Below are 14,184 nucleotides of genomic sequence, written 5' to 3' on the forward strand. Positions count from 1 at the left end.
GGTATTTCACATCCAGCAACTTTTTTGTACAGAAGGAAGAGGTAAGGGTTTATTTGAGGCTGTCCTCAGTACAGGACTGTTTTTTATTCTGTGTTTTCTTATTCAACCTTATAGTATGCCTTAAATTTAGAGATTGGGAAGATTTCTTAAGCAGAGAGTTATTTCAGGGACAGTTAATATACATTTTAAAACTTTGTTTTAAGTTTTTCTGGGTAGATTCTGCATGTGTAAAAATACTGTTATTTTCACTTTATGCCAGTATACAGCTATAATCCTTTTGTTTTTAGGCCAGTGTTCTAGCTTCCAGTTCTACTGCAGCAGCTGCTACTCTTTCCCTGGCTAATTCAGATGTCTCACTGCTAAACTACCAGTCGGCTTTGTACCCATCGTCTGCAGCACCAGTTCCTGGAGTTGCCCAGCAGGGCGTGTCCTTGCAGCCTGGAACCACCCAAATTTGCACTCAGACAGATCCGTTCCAACAAACATTTATAGTATGTCCACCTGCTTTTCAGAGTAAGTGGGGAATCTCCTCTATCAAATGGTATCACATCAGAGCCACAGATCTTGCTTTAGGCAGTTCCTTAGTAGGTATCTAGTTGTTTAGTTTTGATCTCTGACAAGTTTAAACTCTGTCTCTGAATATGCAGATAACTGAAATTAACAACGTGGATTTACCCTTTTTACATTGGTTATGTATCTAATTATGCTACTGTCTGACACGTTATGGGAGTTCAGTTAACTTTTCTTATTTGAACTGCCCTGATACCAATTTCTTGCCCACTGAGACCTTGTACCAATGTCCTATATCTTGTTTAAGTATGTATCTCTCAATATGCAGAAATATTAAGCTTGAAGAAATTTGTTATAAACAGAAATTCTATACTGAATCTTATTTCCTTTATCATTCTACTATTAATAAAATTAGCCTTCCAAATAAAAGGTAATTTTATTCTAAAATGTAAAAATTATGCTTAAGAATATGGAAACCTCATGAGTTACATTCAGAAATAAAAATTATTTATTGAACTGAAAAATTCTACAAGCGGAGGTACATGTATGGGGAGTGCATTAAATTTATCTGCTTCAGCTTATGAATCATATTGTTCCTACAAACTTCTATCAACAGAGGAACAGAATAGCTGAAGAAAGAGGCTCTGACCCCATATGTTGCAATAAAATTTAAATGTTCACATTCCCATCCTTCCTCATTTTTTATCATTATTCTCTAATTCAGTCTGTCCAGTTCCTTTTTTTCTGAAATATGGGAAATGTGTTTATTGATATGGTGAGCCATTTAAAAGGTTAAATTATTTTAAGGATATTTTCTGACAACACACTTGACTTTCCCAACAGAAAGTCATTGTCAGTACCCTGTGGTAATAAATCAGGATTCAGGCTTGTCATAGCACTTTACAATAGAAGCAGGTAGCATTTTTATCTTTTTACTTCAGTTACTTATTGACTGTGACTCTCTTGTTTGTTTGGTTTCTGACAGAGTCGGAGCAAGCAGAAGGAAAAGAGGGGCTAGGGGAGACTGAGAGATTACCGGGAGGACAGGAGAGCGATAGCGATGTAAACCAGGGAGAGACCACAGGGAGAGCGGAGGAGCAGATACCAAACCCGTAAATGCATATTTAGCCTAACTTACCAAATAATTTTCTGCATATGCTACATAAGAGTAAATTCTATACTTTGGGTTGTCGTATGTCGAGTGATTCTTCTACTGAATTTAGCAAACTAGCCACCCTCCTCCCCCTCACCTTTTCCAAAGTGAGTCTCACGGGAACAGTTTTCAGATGCGGGACTCTGAAGTCTTCTGCCGCTTCTCAGATGATATTTATAAGATGAAGCAGAACTTTTTGGTTCCCTTAATAAAACAAAATGTAGACTCGATGTAGAGGGGAAAAGTGGTGTAACTCTTTTGCTGTAATTAGGTAAGTATAAGTTTTGGAAATTTTTTTCTATTTAGGAAGTCTGAATCACCTGAGGAGTTAGAGCAAATTATATAATTTCCAAACAGAAGGAGTTTTTAAGTTAATGAGGATGAAAATAGCTGATATGTATTACTACACGCCAGATAATGTTCTGTTTGTACATGTATTAATTCATCCTCAACAAACAACCCTAGGAAGTGGGTAATGCCATTGTGCCCGATGTCACTGTATCTCATTATAGATGAGAAAATTGAACCTGATTCTCTCATCTGCCCAAAGTCTTAATAACTACCACTAGTTAGTGGTAGAACTGGGGTTTGAATCCAGGCAGTGGGTTTTTGAAATATACAGTACCACCTCTTAGTATTTAAACTCAGCTATAAAGGTTGTCAATTGGTTTGTCAGCCACAGCCGTATGCTGGTTTCTGCCCAGCAGTCCTCTATTCCAGGTTGCCTCCTCTTCTTTCACCATCTGTTTTTTTTTACAAGATACTATACTTAAAAGAAAATTGACCCTCATCAATTAGACAGTTCTTTCCATACTTCCATGGTTTTTTATTTAACGGGTTGTATTCAACAAAAGCAAAACAAAAATTAAAGCTTGAATCATTTCCTAGTTCAGGGCTCAGGGAGAACCTTCCAAAAGTGTTGCCTTGTTAATTCTTTGTTTCCACTTGTAGTTTCCTGAAGAAGCAAGTTTAAATAGCTTAACTGCTGTGGTTTAGCCTAAATTATGAAAGCAGTCTAATGCTTATTTAGTTAGATTTGTAGGTCAGTACTATAAATATTACTTTCTGTACTATTCCAGTTGACCAAAATAGATACACATTTTACTCAGTGGTAACTATCATTTTGTAATTTTGTCCCTTTTACTTTATTATCTTGGAATGTGTAGGTGAACTTCTATCATGAACATTTCTTCCTAAATTTTACTTGCCTTTGCCCTCTGTTCCTGTTTGTAGGAGGCTATTACAATAATGTTGTCTTATAGTTGGCCATGTGTCCTGGGAATTTAGACAAGAATTTTGATGTTGCTTAGATATTTTATTAGCTAGCATTGCCTTATGAAGAACGGCTGGCCGATTTTTTTTTAATCTGGATATCTGGATTTGTTACCTTTTATTTTTATATAAGTAGCACTTTTTTAAAAAGTTATTATTATAGTGTTTTAATTCTAATTTTACTAGTCTCTCTTACTTCGTGTATTTCTGGATTGTGTTTTCCAATATGACATCTTACTGCTAAAATACTTGTAAATCACTGAAATGGAAAATTGGAGGACTTGCTGAAAACCACAGTGTTAGAGTTTAGGAGTTATGCTTATTTGGTAGTAATATTAAAAGAAATTAGTTGGTGATAGCTTAGAAAGTATCACTGAAGAAGTATTCTAATTAAAATGTTTGTGTCCCACTTAACAAAACTGCAGGCATTAGTGAATTAGAGAAACTTCTGTTAGTGGATAATAGAAACTTAAATTCTCCACATTGAAAGTTTTGATAGGGCAAGTTTAAAAGAAAGTTTTGAAGTCTCTCTTCCCGACTCTTGGCAAAAGGGAGAACTGCCTTGAGCCTCTCTTTTCCCCAGAATAAGAAATTCCCATTTGGAGGAAACATTCATTCAGCATTTGTGCCCAGAGCAAGGCAGCAAAAATTAGCTGTGCATTAGTTGTAAAAGAGAAAGCTGTCAATGGCAAAGGCAGATTCCTAAAATAAGTAGAAAAAAAGTGTTCCTGTGAACCAAAATACCTACTTTTTAAATATTTTTATCCTGAGTTATAATTTCTTCAGTTCACATACTAGTTGAAGATAAAATGCGTAGCTAAATTGTGAATTTTTTGAGGAGTAGGGTAAAACCTCTTAAAATATTCTGAAAGGGTAACTTAGATGATAAATAATGATAATTTTTTCTTAACTAAGAGTCATAATTAACCAAAAGTTATAATTAAAGATTTTTTTTTCTTTTTATTTATTTATTTGAGAGAGAGATGAGATAGAGCATGAGAGGGGGGAGGGTCAGAGGGAGAAGCAGACTCCCTGCTGAGCAGAGAGCCCGATGCGGGACTTGATCCCGGGACTCCAGGATCATGACCTGAGCCAAAGGCAGTCGCTCAACCAACTGAGCCACCCAGGCGTCCCAACCAAAAGTTATAATTATTTTAAGTCTTTGCTTTTAATAGATTGCATGTAAAAAATACAAGTTTTTTTCCCCCCTAATGGATTAAAAGGTGAATGTAACTTAGTAAGTATAGGTTTTTTGTTTGTTTGCTTTTGCATATGCTATTAATGGGAATGGGATGGGTGTTACATTTTAAGTGTTGCAGGATAAAAAAAGTTTTTTTAAAATTCCCTTAAACCATCCCTTCTTGTATCAAACATCTTCCCATGAATTTAACCTGAGAGAGCCAAACCAGTCTCCCTTTTCTTAAGTCCCTGGACTTCTATGAAATTCCTATGTCACGTGTCTAGAACTAACCTGGGTGGTGGATGATTTGAACAGAAAAGCTAAAAGCAAAAAAACCGTAAGCAAACCACAGACCTAGCAAAGCAATTTAACTGTGGTGGTGTTTTCTACAGCTGGACTACAAGCAACAACCAAGCATTCTGGGTTCCCTGTGAGAATGGATAACGCTGTGCCGATTGTACCCCAGGCTCCAGCTGCTCAGCCACTGCAGATACAGTCAGGAGTTCTGACACAGGTAAAAAGCCGCAGCAGCTTGGATACTCAGTATTGCGGAAGCGCTACTGAGATGCAGATATTTTGTCCTAGAAGATGGTATTTACTTTGACTGTAAGATCTTTCTTGGTTATGATTCCGTGGACTTAAAAGGAAACATCTATAGAGGAATGATTGCTCATTCCTAACACTATTGCAGCTCTGACAGTGTCTTCCTTAGACTTACAGGGATAAATACCCAGACCTTGAGAAATGGTGTTTTGAGTAAATTTACTCAGACTTGGTGGGATATAGTTAATTTTTTATACACATGTAACAGCATTTTGATTCTAAAGATAAAGTGTTCCCCTTTTGTTCCCTTTAGTGTCCCCTTTGCTCACTCTTTCAGAATGATATCATGACAGAGAGGCTGGATCATACCAGGATGCCTCTTCAAGTATTACATTCCTTCACTTTGTGTGTTTAACTAAGCTATAGAAAGCCTTAAAACTTTCTACCTGCCACGGGACATGCAACTAAGATGGGCAAGAAAATCATGAAAGACTCATATAAGCAACAGATACCGTATTTTCAATTCTGTGTGTAAATGTTTGTGGCCCGTGACACAGAGGAAATTTGGAAGCCCAAAACTCTTCTTTTGGGAGTAGGACGAAGAGGAATTCTTAATACATGCCTTTGTTAACTGAGTTTTGTAGAGCCAATCCTCTGAATCTGGCCCAAGAAGGATTCCTATATTTGATTGCCTTCGGCCCTTGACATTTGACCTAGTGGGCTGATGCCGTGCAGAGCTGAAGGGGAAAGTTGTGTTTTACGTGCATTTTAGGTGATACGAAATTCCTACTTGTTGGTAATATCTTGGGGGGAATGAGAACCCTTCTGAATCCAGATAACCTGCCTCCGTGTTTGTTTCACTCACCTGCCTAATCTACGTTGCAGGGAAGCTGTACACCACTAATGGTAGCAACTCTCCACCCTCAAGTAGCCACCATCACACCGCAGTATGCGGTGCCCTTTACTCTGAGCTGCGCAGCCGGCCGGCCGGCGCTGGTTGAACAGACTGCCGCTGTACTGGTAATTCCCCTCACTTGATTGTGTTACTAACGGAGTTTCTTTGGTTTCTTTTTTTATTTTTTCCTGTTTGTTTTTGTTCTGTTTCCTTCTGGTTTTCTCATTTTTCAAAAAAAAGTTTTTTTTTTAACTTAGTCTTTGCAGAGGGCATGGAAGCATGTGCCATCTTGTGGCTGTGTTCTTGCTACATCTTTAATGTCTCATTGTTTTCCTCCCCAACATTTGCTGAAGCACTGTTTGACTCTGATATTCAGTGTGACTCTGTAAGGAGCCAGATCCCTTTATTCTTCTTTGCCAGCCTAGTGTGATAAAAGCTCTTGGTGTAGTCTCAGAAGAGCTTCAACACTGTATCTGTTTTCTGCCCTCTTACCCTCTGATCCTTGAGAATAAAGGAAATGGCCTTTAGTTCGGCTCTGCTGCAGGTATCCGGATGGCCAAAATTTGAACTCCCTGGCAAGTTAGCTTCCTTCTTTATTTGCTATTTTAAGCTTCGAAAATTTTTGTGCATGTAGAAATGTTAAAGATGCTCCTAATTTATTGCTTTATCAGTTGATGTTAACTTTTCTTCTAAGAACATATGAAGATAACTCTGCTGCTCATAATCAGTGGCAGCTTATATCTTCCATTTAAAGATGGTCCCTTTAGAATATTTTTAGATCATATTTCATTTGTTGGTTGAGATTAAACGTGAACTCATTTTTAGGGGTTTATGGAGAAATTAATGACTTTACCAATAGGTCTTTATACAGAGATGAAAATATGGCCGAAAACCCTTATGCAAATACAGTACCTTTGTCACTAAAAGTCCTGGGGAAAAGTTACTAAATACAGCAGCAAATGTAATAGTATGGGGCTTAGAGATAGGAAAAACAAATAGGACCTCGAGGTGTATTTCAGGATTTGTACCCTTCAGAGTGGTCTTTGGATGTGTTTTGGTTTATTTGGGGGAGTTAAACTTGTTTTATTGGACATCCAGCATTTCATTATTTAAAAATTTAAAATTAGGTAGGCATTTGAAAACTTTATTGATACTATTGAATACTGATACCTACATCTTTTGAAGGGGCTTTTAAAAAATTCCCTTTGTTGTTTCTCAAGGACTCATGTTGAATGTAAACACTTCCAGAAACATACTTTGGTTGTTGGAATTTGTTTGGTTTTTAGTTTAAAAGCCTTTGTCACCTCCAGATTAATTGTATCATGAGCATAAAACCTGAGTGCAAGGGAGTCAGATATATTTCCAATTTGATTGATCCAAGCCACTGGTTTTAACTTGCTCACCTGTAGTTTTGAGAATGTTAGTTGATACTTCTCCTTTGCTGCTTTTCTTAAGTTTGCACTAGTCATTTGCTAAGCTTTGCATATTTTTGTTCTTCCTCTGTCAAAACAGTTCGTCGCTTGGAACGCCAGATTTCTGCCTCACGTTGGAATGTTATTTCTTGCTCTGTATTAAACTACATGCTTTGTCTTGTGCAGGTGTTGGCTTATGGAAAGACGCATGGTGTGACTTAACATACTTCTCTTATTTTTTGTTTTGTTTTATTTTGTTTTAAATTCTGCTTATGGTAGCAGACGTGTTTGCAGTTTCTCTGCTTTGAAGGCTTCTTGTTTGGAACCGGTATTTGTAACAAGTGGATCTGTTACTTGCAGAAATATTTTTAAAACAGTGTGTTGATGGCCTTGCAGTTTGAAATTCAAGAAAGAACCATATGTACCCAAGCATTGTAGGTGATTGTACTGTAGAATTTAAGTTTAAAAAGGAAACTTTCAAATCTGTTCCCATTTTTTCAGAAAATGCCAGAATTTCTGTAAAAAGTTAGAAAACATATTTGTTGCTGTCTATTGCAAGTGCTTGTTAAAAACTAGAAATGATGTATTTTCTTGTAGTGATTAGTTTTTATGTTGAAGTATGTTTCCATAAATGATACGTTAAACATTATATTTTAGGTAACTATTAAAAACAAAATATGGTGCTCCCTGCATCTATTTTGGAAATATTTTACTTACTGCCTTATTTAATTCTATCATATGGCTGTATATGATGAAGTTAGCTTTCTCTTGCTGGCATATGCTTGTTTGCCAAAGGATTTTGGCCTTTGGTCATCTGCATCTGTCTCCATGTTCCAAGTTCTACCCTTTTAAAAAGGCACAATTCTCCCCTTTGTTTTATGGGTTGAATTGACCTGATGTCTTAACTGATTGGCACTTCAATTTTAAAATTACTATTTTTAATCTCAAGGGAGCTGTCTTAACTCTTTCTAGGTGTATTTTTAGAATCGTTGCAAAAATGATACTCCATCATTTAACCGGAGCTTACCTCTGAACTTTTCAGACTCTTTGACTCTGCAGTATAAGAGAGAAACTCTTAACCACAGGGATCTTCTTTTCTTTAATACCCTGGTGGTCATGTTACAGAGGTGGCCGAGAAAAAGCAGCATGTTCTCTTTCCCTATTCATAAGACTTGTAACTTTGAGCCCCTCTGACTTTTCTTTTTTGATCTCTGCAAGTTAACAATCTACAAGCAACTTCTTTTAAGATACGAATTTTTCTTTCATCTGAAAAACAAAAGAAAAAGCCAAGAATGAGTCAAGTCTGGATCTTTTTATGTGTGTTTCCTTACAGCAGGCTTGGCCTGGAGGAACCCAACAAATTCTCCTGCCTTCAACTTGGCAACAGTTGCCTGGGGTAGCTCTGCACAACTCTGTCCAGCCCACAGCAGTGATTCCAGAGGCCATGGGCAGTGGCCAGCAGCTCACAGACTGGAGGCAAGTACCCTGTGTTCTTCTCTGGGAGATTTGCAAGGGTAGATCCCCTAGGGTAGAAGTGCTTGATGGTTTGGTCAGACTGGGAAGAATATAAAGGAAAGGAGAGATGTATCTCTGTTTCAGATTCTTTAAGAAAACCCTTATCGGGCTAGGAGATGGAGTAATGAGAAAACTTGGAATATAGGAAAACAATAGATTCTGAGATCAGGAATCATTTATTTGGGATTTAAAGAAAGGCTTATGCAGTTAGAAACCATGCAATGAAAACCTATAGCCTTGTCATCCAGGTGCCCAACTTAAAAAATAAAACGCAGCTCTGTTTGGTTGTTTTAATTGCTTTTAATACCTATTTGGTCCTAATTTCCCAGCGGTTTAGGCATTCAGTCTTCTCTGTGTCTTTCTGTTGGTACAGGAACGCCCACTCTCACAGCAACCAGTACAGCACTATCATGCAGCAGCCCTCCTTGCTGACTAACCACGTGACACTGGCCACTGCTCAGCCCCTGAATGTTGGTGTTGCCCATGTTGTTAGACAACAACAATCCAGTTCTCTCCCTTCAAAGAAGAATAAGCAGTCTGCTCCAGTCTCTTCTAAGTAAGTCTCTGTTAGAGCTGGTAGTTAAAGCTGCCAGTTTGACAGAGATGTCGCCAGCATTTAGAGTGCCGTGGTATAGACCCTTTTGGTGTGAAGCAGCGAGTAGCTGCCGAATTGAGCTAACCTTTTCACTTGGGCATGCATGCCAGGTGTGCCCTGGTTATGCAAATCCTTTCTCTCTGCTGCCACTTTTCATCCAGGCTGTCTTTTAGGCCGATGTTTTTGTTTTTCTGCCAACATTACAGAGAGAAATTTAACCATGGAGTAAAGGGCATACAAAAATAAAATTTATGTTGTATTTTAGGGTTCCTGTCCCTGGTGGAAACCCTGGCTAGAGCAGTTCGTTTAGTTTTTACTGGAACTTCTATAGTTAAGTGTTGTATTGACTTAATGGTTAGGTAAAAAGGAATCAAAGAACAAGTTGGGAAGAGTTCTGGGGGAAAAGATGGATAGTTTTGGGGACCGAGGACTGAACGGTCTTTCTTGTGACCTTTTTCTACAGGTCTTCTCTGGATGTTCTGCCTTCTCAAGTCTATTCTCTGGTTGGGAGCAGTCCTCTCCGTACCACATCTTCTTATAATTCCCTAGTCCCTGTCCCAGATCAGCATCAGCCAATCATCATTCCAGATACTCCTAGCCCTCCTGTGAGTGTCATCACCATCCGCAGTGACACTGATGAGGAAGAGGACAACAAGTATAAGCCCAATAGGTAAGATAGGTGAATGGCTCCTTGGCTCGGTGGCTCCAAACCTTAATCTTTGACTCTTGGTTTCAGGCAAGTGGTCCAGTTTGGGCTATGAAAGGAAGGACTAAAAAATGGTATTTTGGAAGCGTGGCCTTGGATGCGTGAGTCAGAACACTCAAGTTTCCATGACTGAGCGATGTTAAATCAGTCTTTTCAGATACATTCGCTAGAAGGGGGATATTAAGTTGCTTAATATTTAGCTGCTTTGGCTTGCAATGCACATTATACCACAGACATGATTCCCTGCCTTTAAGGACCTTTAGAGTGAAAATAGATGCTATAGCAGAAGCACATAAACAACAGTTAATTGGAAAAGTTAGTAGATAGGAGGTTATTTGTAATTTCATAATCTGCAAAGGCCTCTTTGGAAGAGGTGCAACTTTAAGTATGGTCTGCAAGATGAGGAATGTAAATACCAGATAATTTCCTCTTATTTCAGCACCTTAATCCAAGTTCTTAACTGGGCAGTTAACCAAGAGAGAGTGGATACATTTAAGAACTGTTACATACACCTCTCTCTTAGTGGGAACATAGTTAATTGCTGTGATTTTTCTGTGTTAAATTCTTCACTGGGCCTTTGGTGCTAGGCATAAAGAAGAGGGAATAACCCCACGTTTACCTGAGGAGGTAGGATTCACACATGACAGTAACTGAGAAGACTTTGCAGAGTTATATATAAATGAAGTTTAATGACCTGAAAGAGCAGATTTAGAATGAAGTACTTCAAAAGAGCTATTTACAGATGATACTTACAGTTACAAGATGGTATTTACAAATGGGATGTAGACTTGAACCTAAGTATTGAAAGTGGTTTCTGAACGGATTTGGGGAAGAGAAAAGGTGAACTTTCCAGTGAGGAACAGTGACCATGGAGTGGCAAAAGTTGTGAAACCAGCAGGATTGCTTGGACTGGAGCCAAGTCTCTTTAAAATCAGGAAAAATTAAAGTTACGAAGATGGAGTTCAGTTTGTGAAGGAACATTTAAAAAAAAAAAGTATGGTGAGAAGTTTGATTAGACATACTAAGGAACCATTTATATAGTCTAGCAGGATGATACGGGGAATACTATTGAAATGACCGTGAGTGGAAATGGCTGAGTGGCAACGTGGAAGAGTTGTTAGAGCTGTGTATCTGGCAGCATTCTGTCCCGGCTTGAATCCTGTCTTCACCACTTACCGCCTGTGTGACCTTGGCTGAGTGTCTTAATCTCTCTGTGCTTCAGCTTCCTCATCTACAAAATGGGGGTGATAGTACCTACTTCATAGAAGTGTTGTGAGGATCCGGTGAGACCTACGTGTAGTGTAAGAACAGTGCCTGATGCATAACAAGCACTCAGAAGTCTGCCACTGCTAGTGTTACTCTGTCGCCGTCATCATCCTTGTCGTCATGGGAGACCAGAGATCATGAAAGAAACATTGCTAAGAGGGGGGTGAATTGTCATGTGTTTTCTTCTCCTCAGCTCGGGCCTGAAGGCAAGGTCTAATGTCATCAGTTATGTCACTGTCAATGATTCTCCAGACTCTGACTCGTCCTTGAGCAGCCCATATTCCACTGATACCCTGGGTGCTCTCCGGGGCAATAGTGGACCCCTCGTGGAGGGGCCCGGCAGAGTCGTGGGGGATGGCGCCAGCACCCGCACCATCATCGTGCCTCCACTGAAAACTCAGCTTGGCGACTGCACTGTAGCAGCCCCAGCCTCAGGTGAGCATCTTCACAGCCGCAGGTGAACTCTCCATCGCTGTGTGTGTGTGTCCTTAATGTGTCGCTCTAATCTGCTTAGGTAGATTATATGGTAGCGATGGTAGCGACCAGTTACTTAATTCAGAAATCGGTTCCTTGTGATGTGAAATCATTTTTGGCAATCAGTGTATCTTACTATGTTTATTTTGTTTGGATTAACATAAAAGTGAATTTGTAGTCTCAGAAATGTACTCAGTTTTGATGGGAGAAGACAGACAAGAGCTGTTGTACCACAGGGAGAATTAGCAGGTAAATTTTTTTGGCACAAGTGATTAAAATTTGACAATCCAGAGTGAACAGGAACTGATACTATTAAAAATGACTGCAAACTTTTTTTTTTTGGAAAACGCTATGTACTTAGATCTTTTCTTACCAGTGTCATAGCAGTAATACTTTTGTGGTTTTATCATCAACCTAGCTACCTCCATCTTTTTTGCTGTTAGATGCTGGGCTTAGGCTCCCCAGTTCAGTTATCAGGTAATGCTAGCTGCAGTAACAAGCCGCAGACCTCCCTGGCTTGACATAATAGAAGTTTGCTTCTTACTCACATGACTTCCCAGTGCTAGTGCTCCTGGTTGGTGGGCCTGCAGTGAGTCAGGGATAAGAGCCCAGGGATCCTCAGCCTCCAATGAAAAGAAGAAAGAGTTTGGAGGAGGGACACCTCTCAAGCCCTGGAAACAGTGCAGACTAATCCCATGGCCCCACCTAGAGGCTCGGAGGCCCAGGAAATGGAGTCCTTGTCTAGGCAGCTGTTTTCCAGTGGCAACTCTGTACACCCAAGGAGGGGGAGCATGAAATTTTGGTGTCAGTATAGCCGTCTCTGCTGTACTAACATAAATTAGTGTTTTACTATGAATTATGTTACCGCCAGAGACATGAACAGGGTTCTGATTTCAGGATATCATGTTAAGCTTCAGTGCGGTTCCCCCCCCTCAGAACTGGGCAGCTGTCCCATTGCAGGCAAGGCAGAACTTCCTGATGCCAGGCTACTGAAGAGCGTCGTTAGGAGCTCTGTCCATTGTTGGGTCCAAAGAATAGAGGCTACTCCACAAATCATTGAATAAATGCTTCCATTTTCCTAGTAGGACCACAGAGGAAGCAGAACTAGGAAATTGATCTTGCTTATATTCAACTGCTCTGCAGTTTCTTAGAATTTGAAGATAGTGAGTGCCCAACAGGATTTAATCGTGCCTTCTTTTGAAGCTCCTTTGACACCTAAATGTCCTAAGTATTACCAACATCTTACTCAGCTTCCCAGTGTCCTTTCTATACTTGTTTCACCCCTTCCTACATAAAACTCTGGGCCCCTTGGGGGTAGGGACTGCGTCCCACTGGTGTTTGTATTTCCAGCAGTGCCTTGCATATTACAAGAGACTGTGTAAGATTTACTGAAGTGAATCTTTCGAAGATCCTTCATGGAGCTTTGTAGCAAGACAGAAAAGAAATGGGTTGTACAGTTTTGGTTCCTCTGGTGTAAATGTAATTGAGGAGATAAGATACACATGAAACCTTAACTCTTGCAAACCTCATACAGATGTGGACTGATGAATATGATGCCATCTGAGCTTTAGCTGAGGCCACTCATAACTGACTACGGTCTGACCCTTTTTTAGGTCTCCTGAGCAGTAAGACCAAACCAGTGGCCTCAGTGAGTGGGCAGTCATCTGGATGCTGTATCACCCCCACAGGGTGTCGAGCTCCACGCGGGGGGACCAGCGCAGCACAGCCACTCAACCTTAGCCAGGTAAGCGCTAGGGGCTGCTGCCTTCTGTTTGGGGCCCTCCCTCTTGTCACTCTCTGGAGAACCCTGCTTCCGGCTGGACTGCTGAATAAAGCCAAATGAAGCCCCTTTTGTGTCAGACCATTTGGTGTTCTATGGCCTGCGTCATACCTGCATGTGCTGTGTCCCTTTATTCCCTCTGTAAGTGTGTTGAGGATGCACATTCCAGGTTTTCCTTCAGACCTCCCTAGTCTGTCCTGGAAGATTAGAGAAATGTCTGGAATTTAGAAAGAGCCTTGGGTGCTTTAGTCCGTACCTGCTTCTGTACCACCACATGCTTTGCTACCAGATCCTCTTCCTTTATATCCCAGCTCATAAATAACCTGAGCCTCACACCGATTACTTGAGGCAAGAGACAGTGCAAAGCTTTGTGGCCACTTCATCAGCTGGTTCTAGTCCTATGTGTTGGCTTGAGTCTGAGATTCCCCGCCCCGCCACCACTATGTGATCTGAGGGGATGGGGAGGGACACTTCTGTGTATAAAAGGGGCACTATTCACTCTTTCTTCAGCTAAAATTCTGGTGCTTGTATGATGTCTACCAGTATTAAGAAAGTGTAAATATGAGGGTGTAACTGTGAATGTGTGTGTGTGTTTGTGTGAGAGAGTGAGACAGCACATGCAAGTGCAAATGTCAGTTCGAGTTAGTGCATGTGTTTTAGGCTCCACAAGTCAAGAGGGATATGAAGAACTTAGAGGAGAACAAAAGAAAACAATGGCAAGAAAGAAAGGTTAGGAAAAATTCAAATTCCCTGGCGCCAGAATAGGGTGAGTTTGAGTCAACAGTTACTAACTTGCAGGAGTGGGTAACCCTGTGAACTCTTGATTCCCTACCTGCCCCCCCCCCCCTTGCCCCTGTCATACTTAAGAGCAAACTGCTGCTAT

At 40.1% G+C, this 14,184-nt stretch overlaps 1 protein-coding gene across 3 annotated transcripts in view; it reads left to right on the top strand.

Moving 5' to 3' along the window:
* The window catches only part of HIPK1 (homeodomain interacting protein kinase 1), a 49,363-nt gene that overhangs the window by 30,117 nt on the left and 5,062 nt on the right, over positions 1-14,184 (top strand). The window contains exons 8-16 of one of the 3 annotated variants that reach the window (XM_044914588.1): positions 288-513; positions 4,508-4,629; positions 5,544-5,678; positions 8,299-8,441; positions 8,854-9,036; positions 9,539-9,745; positions 11,241-11,482; positions 13,135-13,265; positions 13,962-14,030. In XM_044914588.1, coding sequence (XP_044770523.1) covers positions 288-513; positions 4,508-4,629; positions 5,544-5,678; positions 8,299-8,441; positions 8,854-9,036; positions 9,539-9,745; positions 11,241-11,482; positions 13,135-13,265; positions 13,962-14,030 — 1,458 coding nt within the window. The remainder of the gene's footprint in view (positions 1-287; positions 514-4,507; positions 4,630-5,543; positions 5,679-8,298; positions 8,442-8,853; positions 9,037-9,538; positions 9,746-11,240; positions 11,483-13,134; positions 13,266-13,961; positions 14,031-14,184) is intronic. The other 2 variants (XM_021689979.2, XM_044914589.1) reach the window with 2 other exon arrangements.

The sequence above is a fragment of the Neomonachus schauinslandi genome, chromosome 4 (assembly GCF_002201575.2).
Source record: "Neomonachus schauinslandi chromosome 4, ASM220157v2, whole genome shotgun sequence".
Taxonomy (NCBI): domain Eukaryota; kingdom Metazoa; phylum Chordata; class Mammalia; order Carnivora; family Phocidae; genus Neomonachus; species Neomonachus schauinslandi.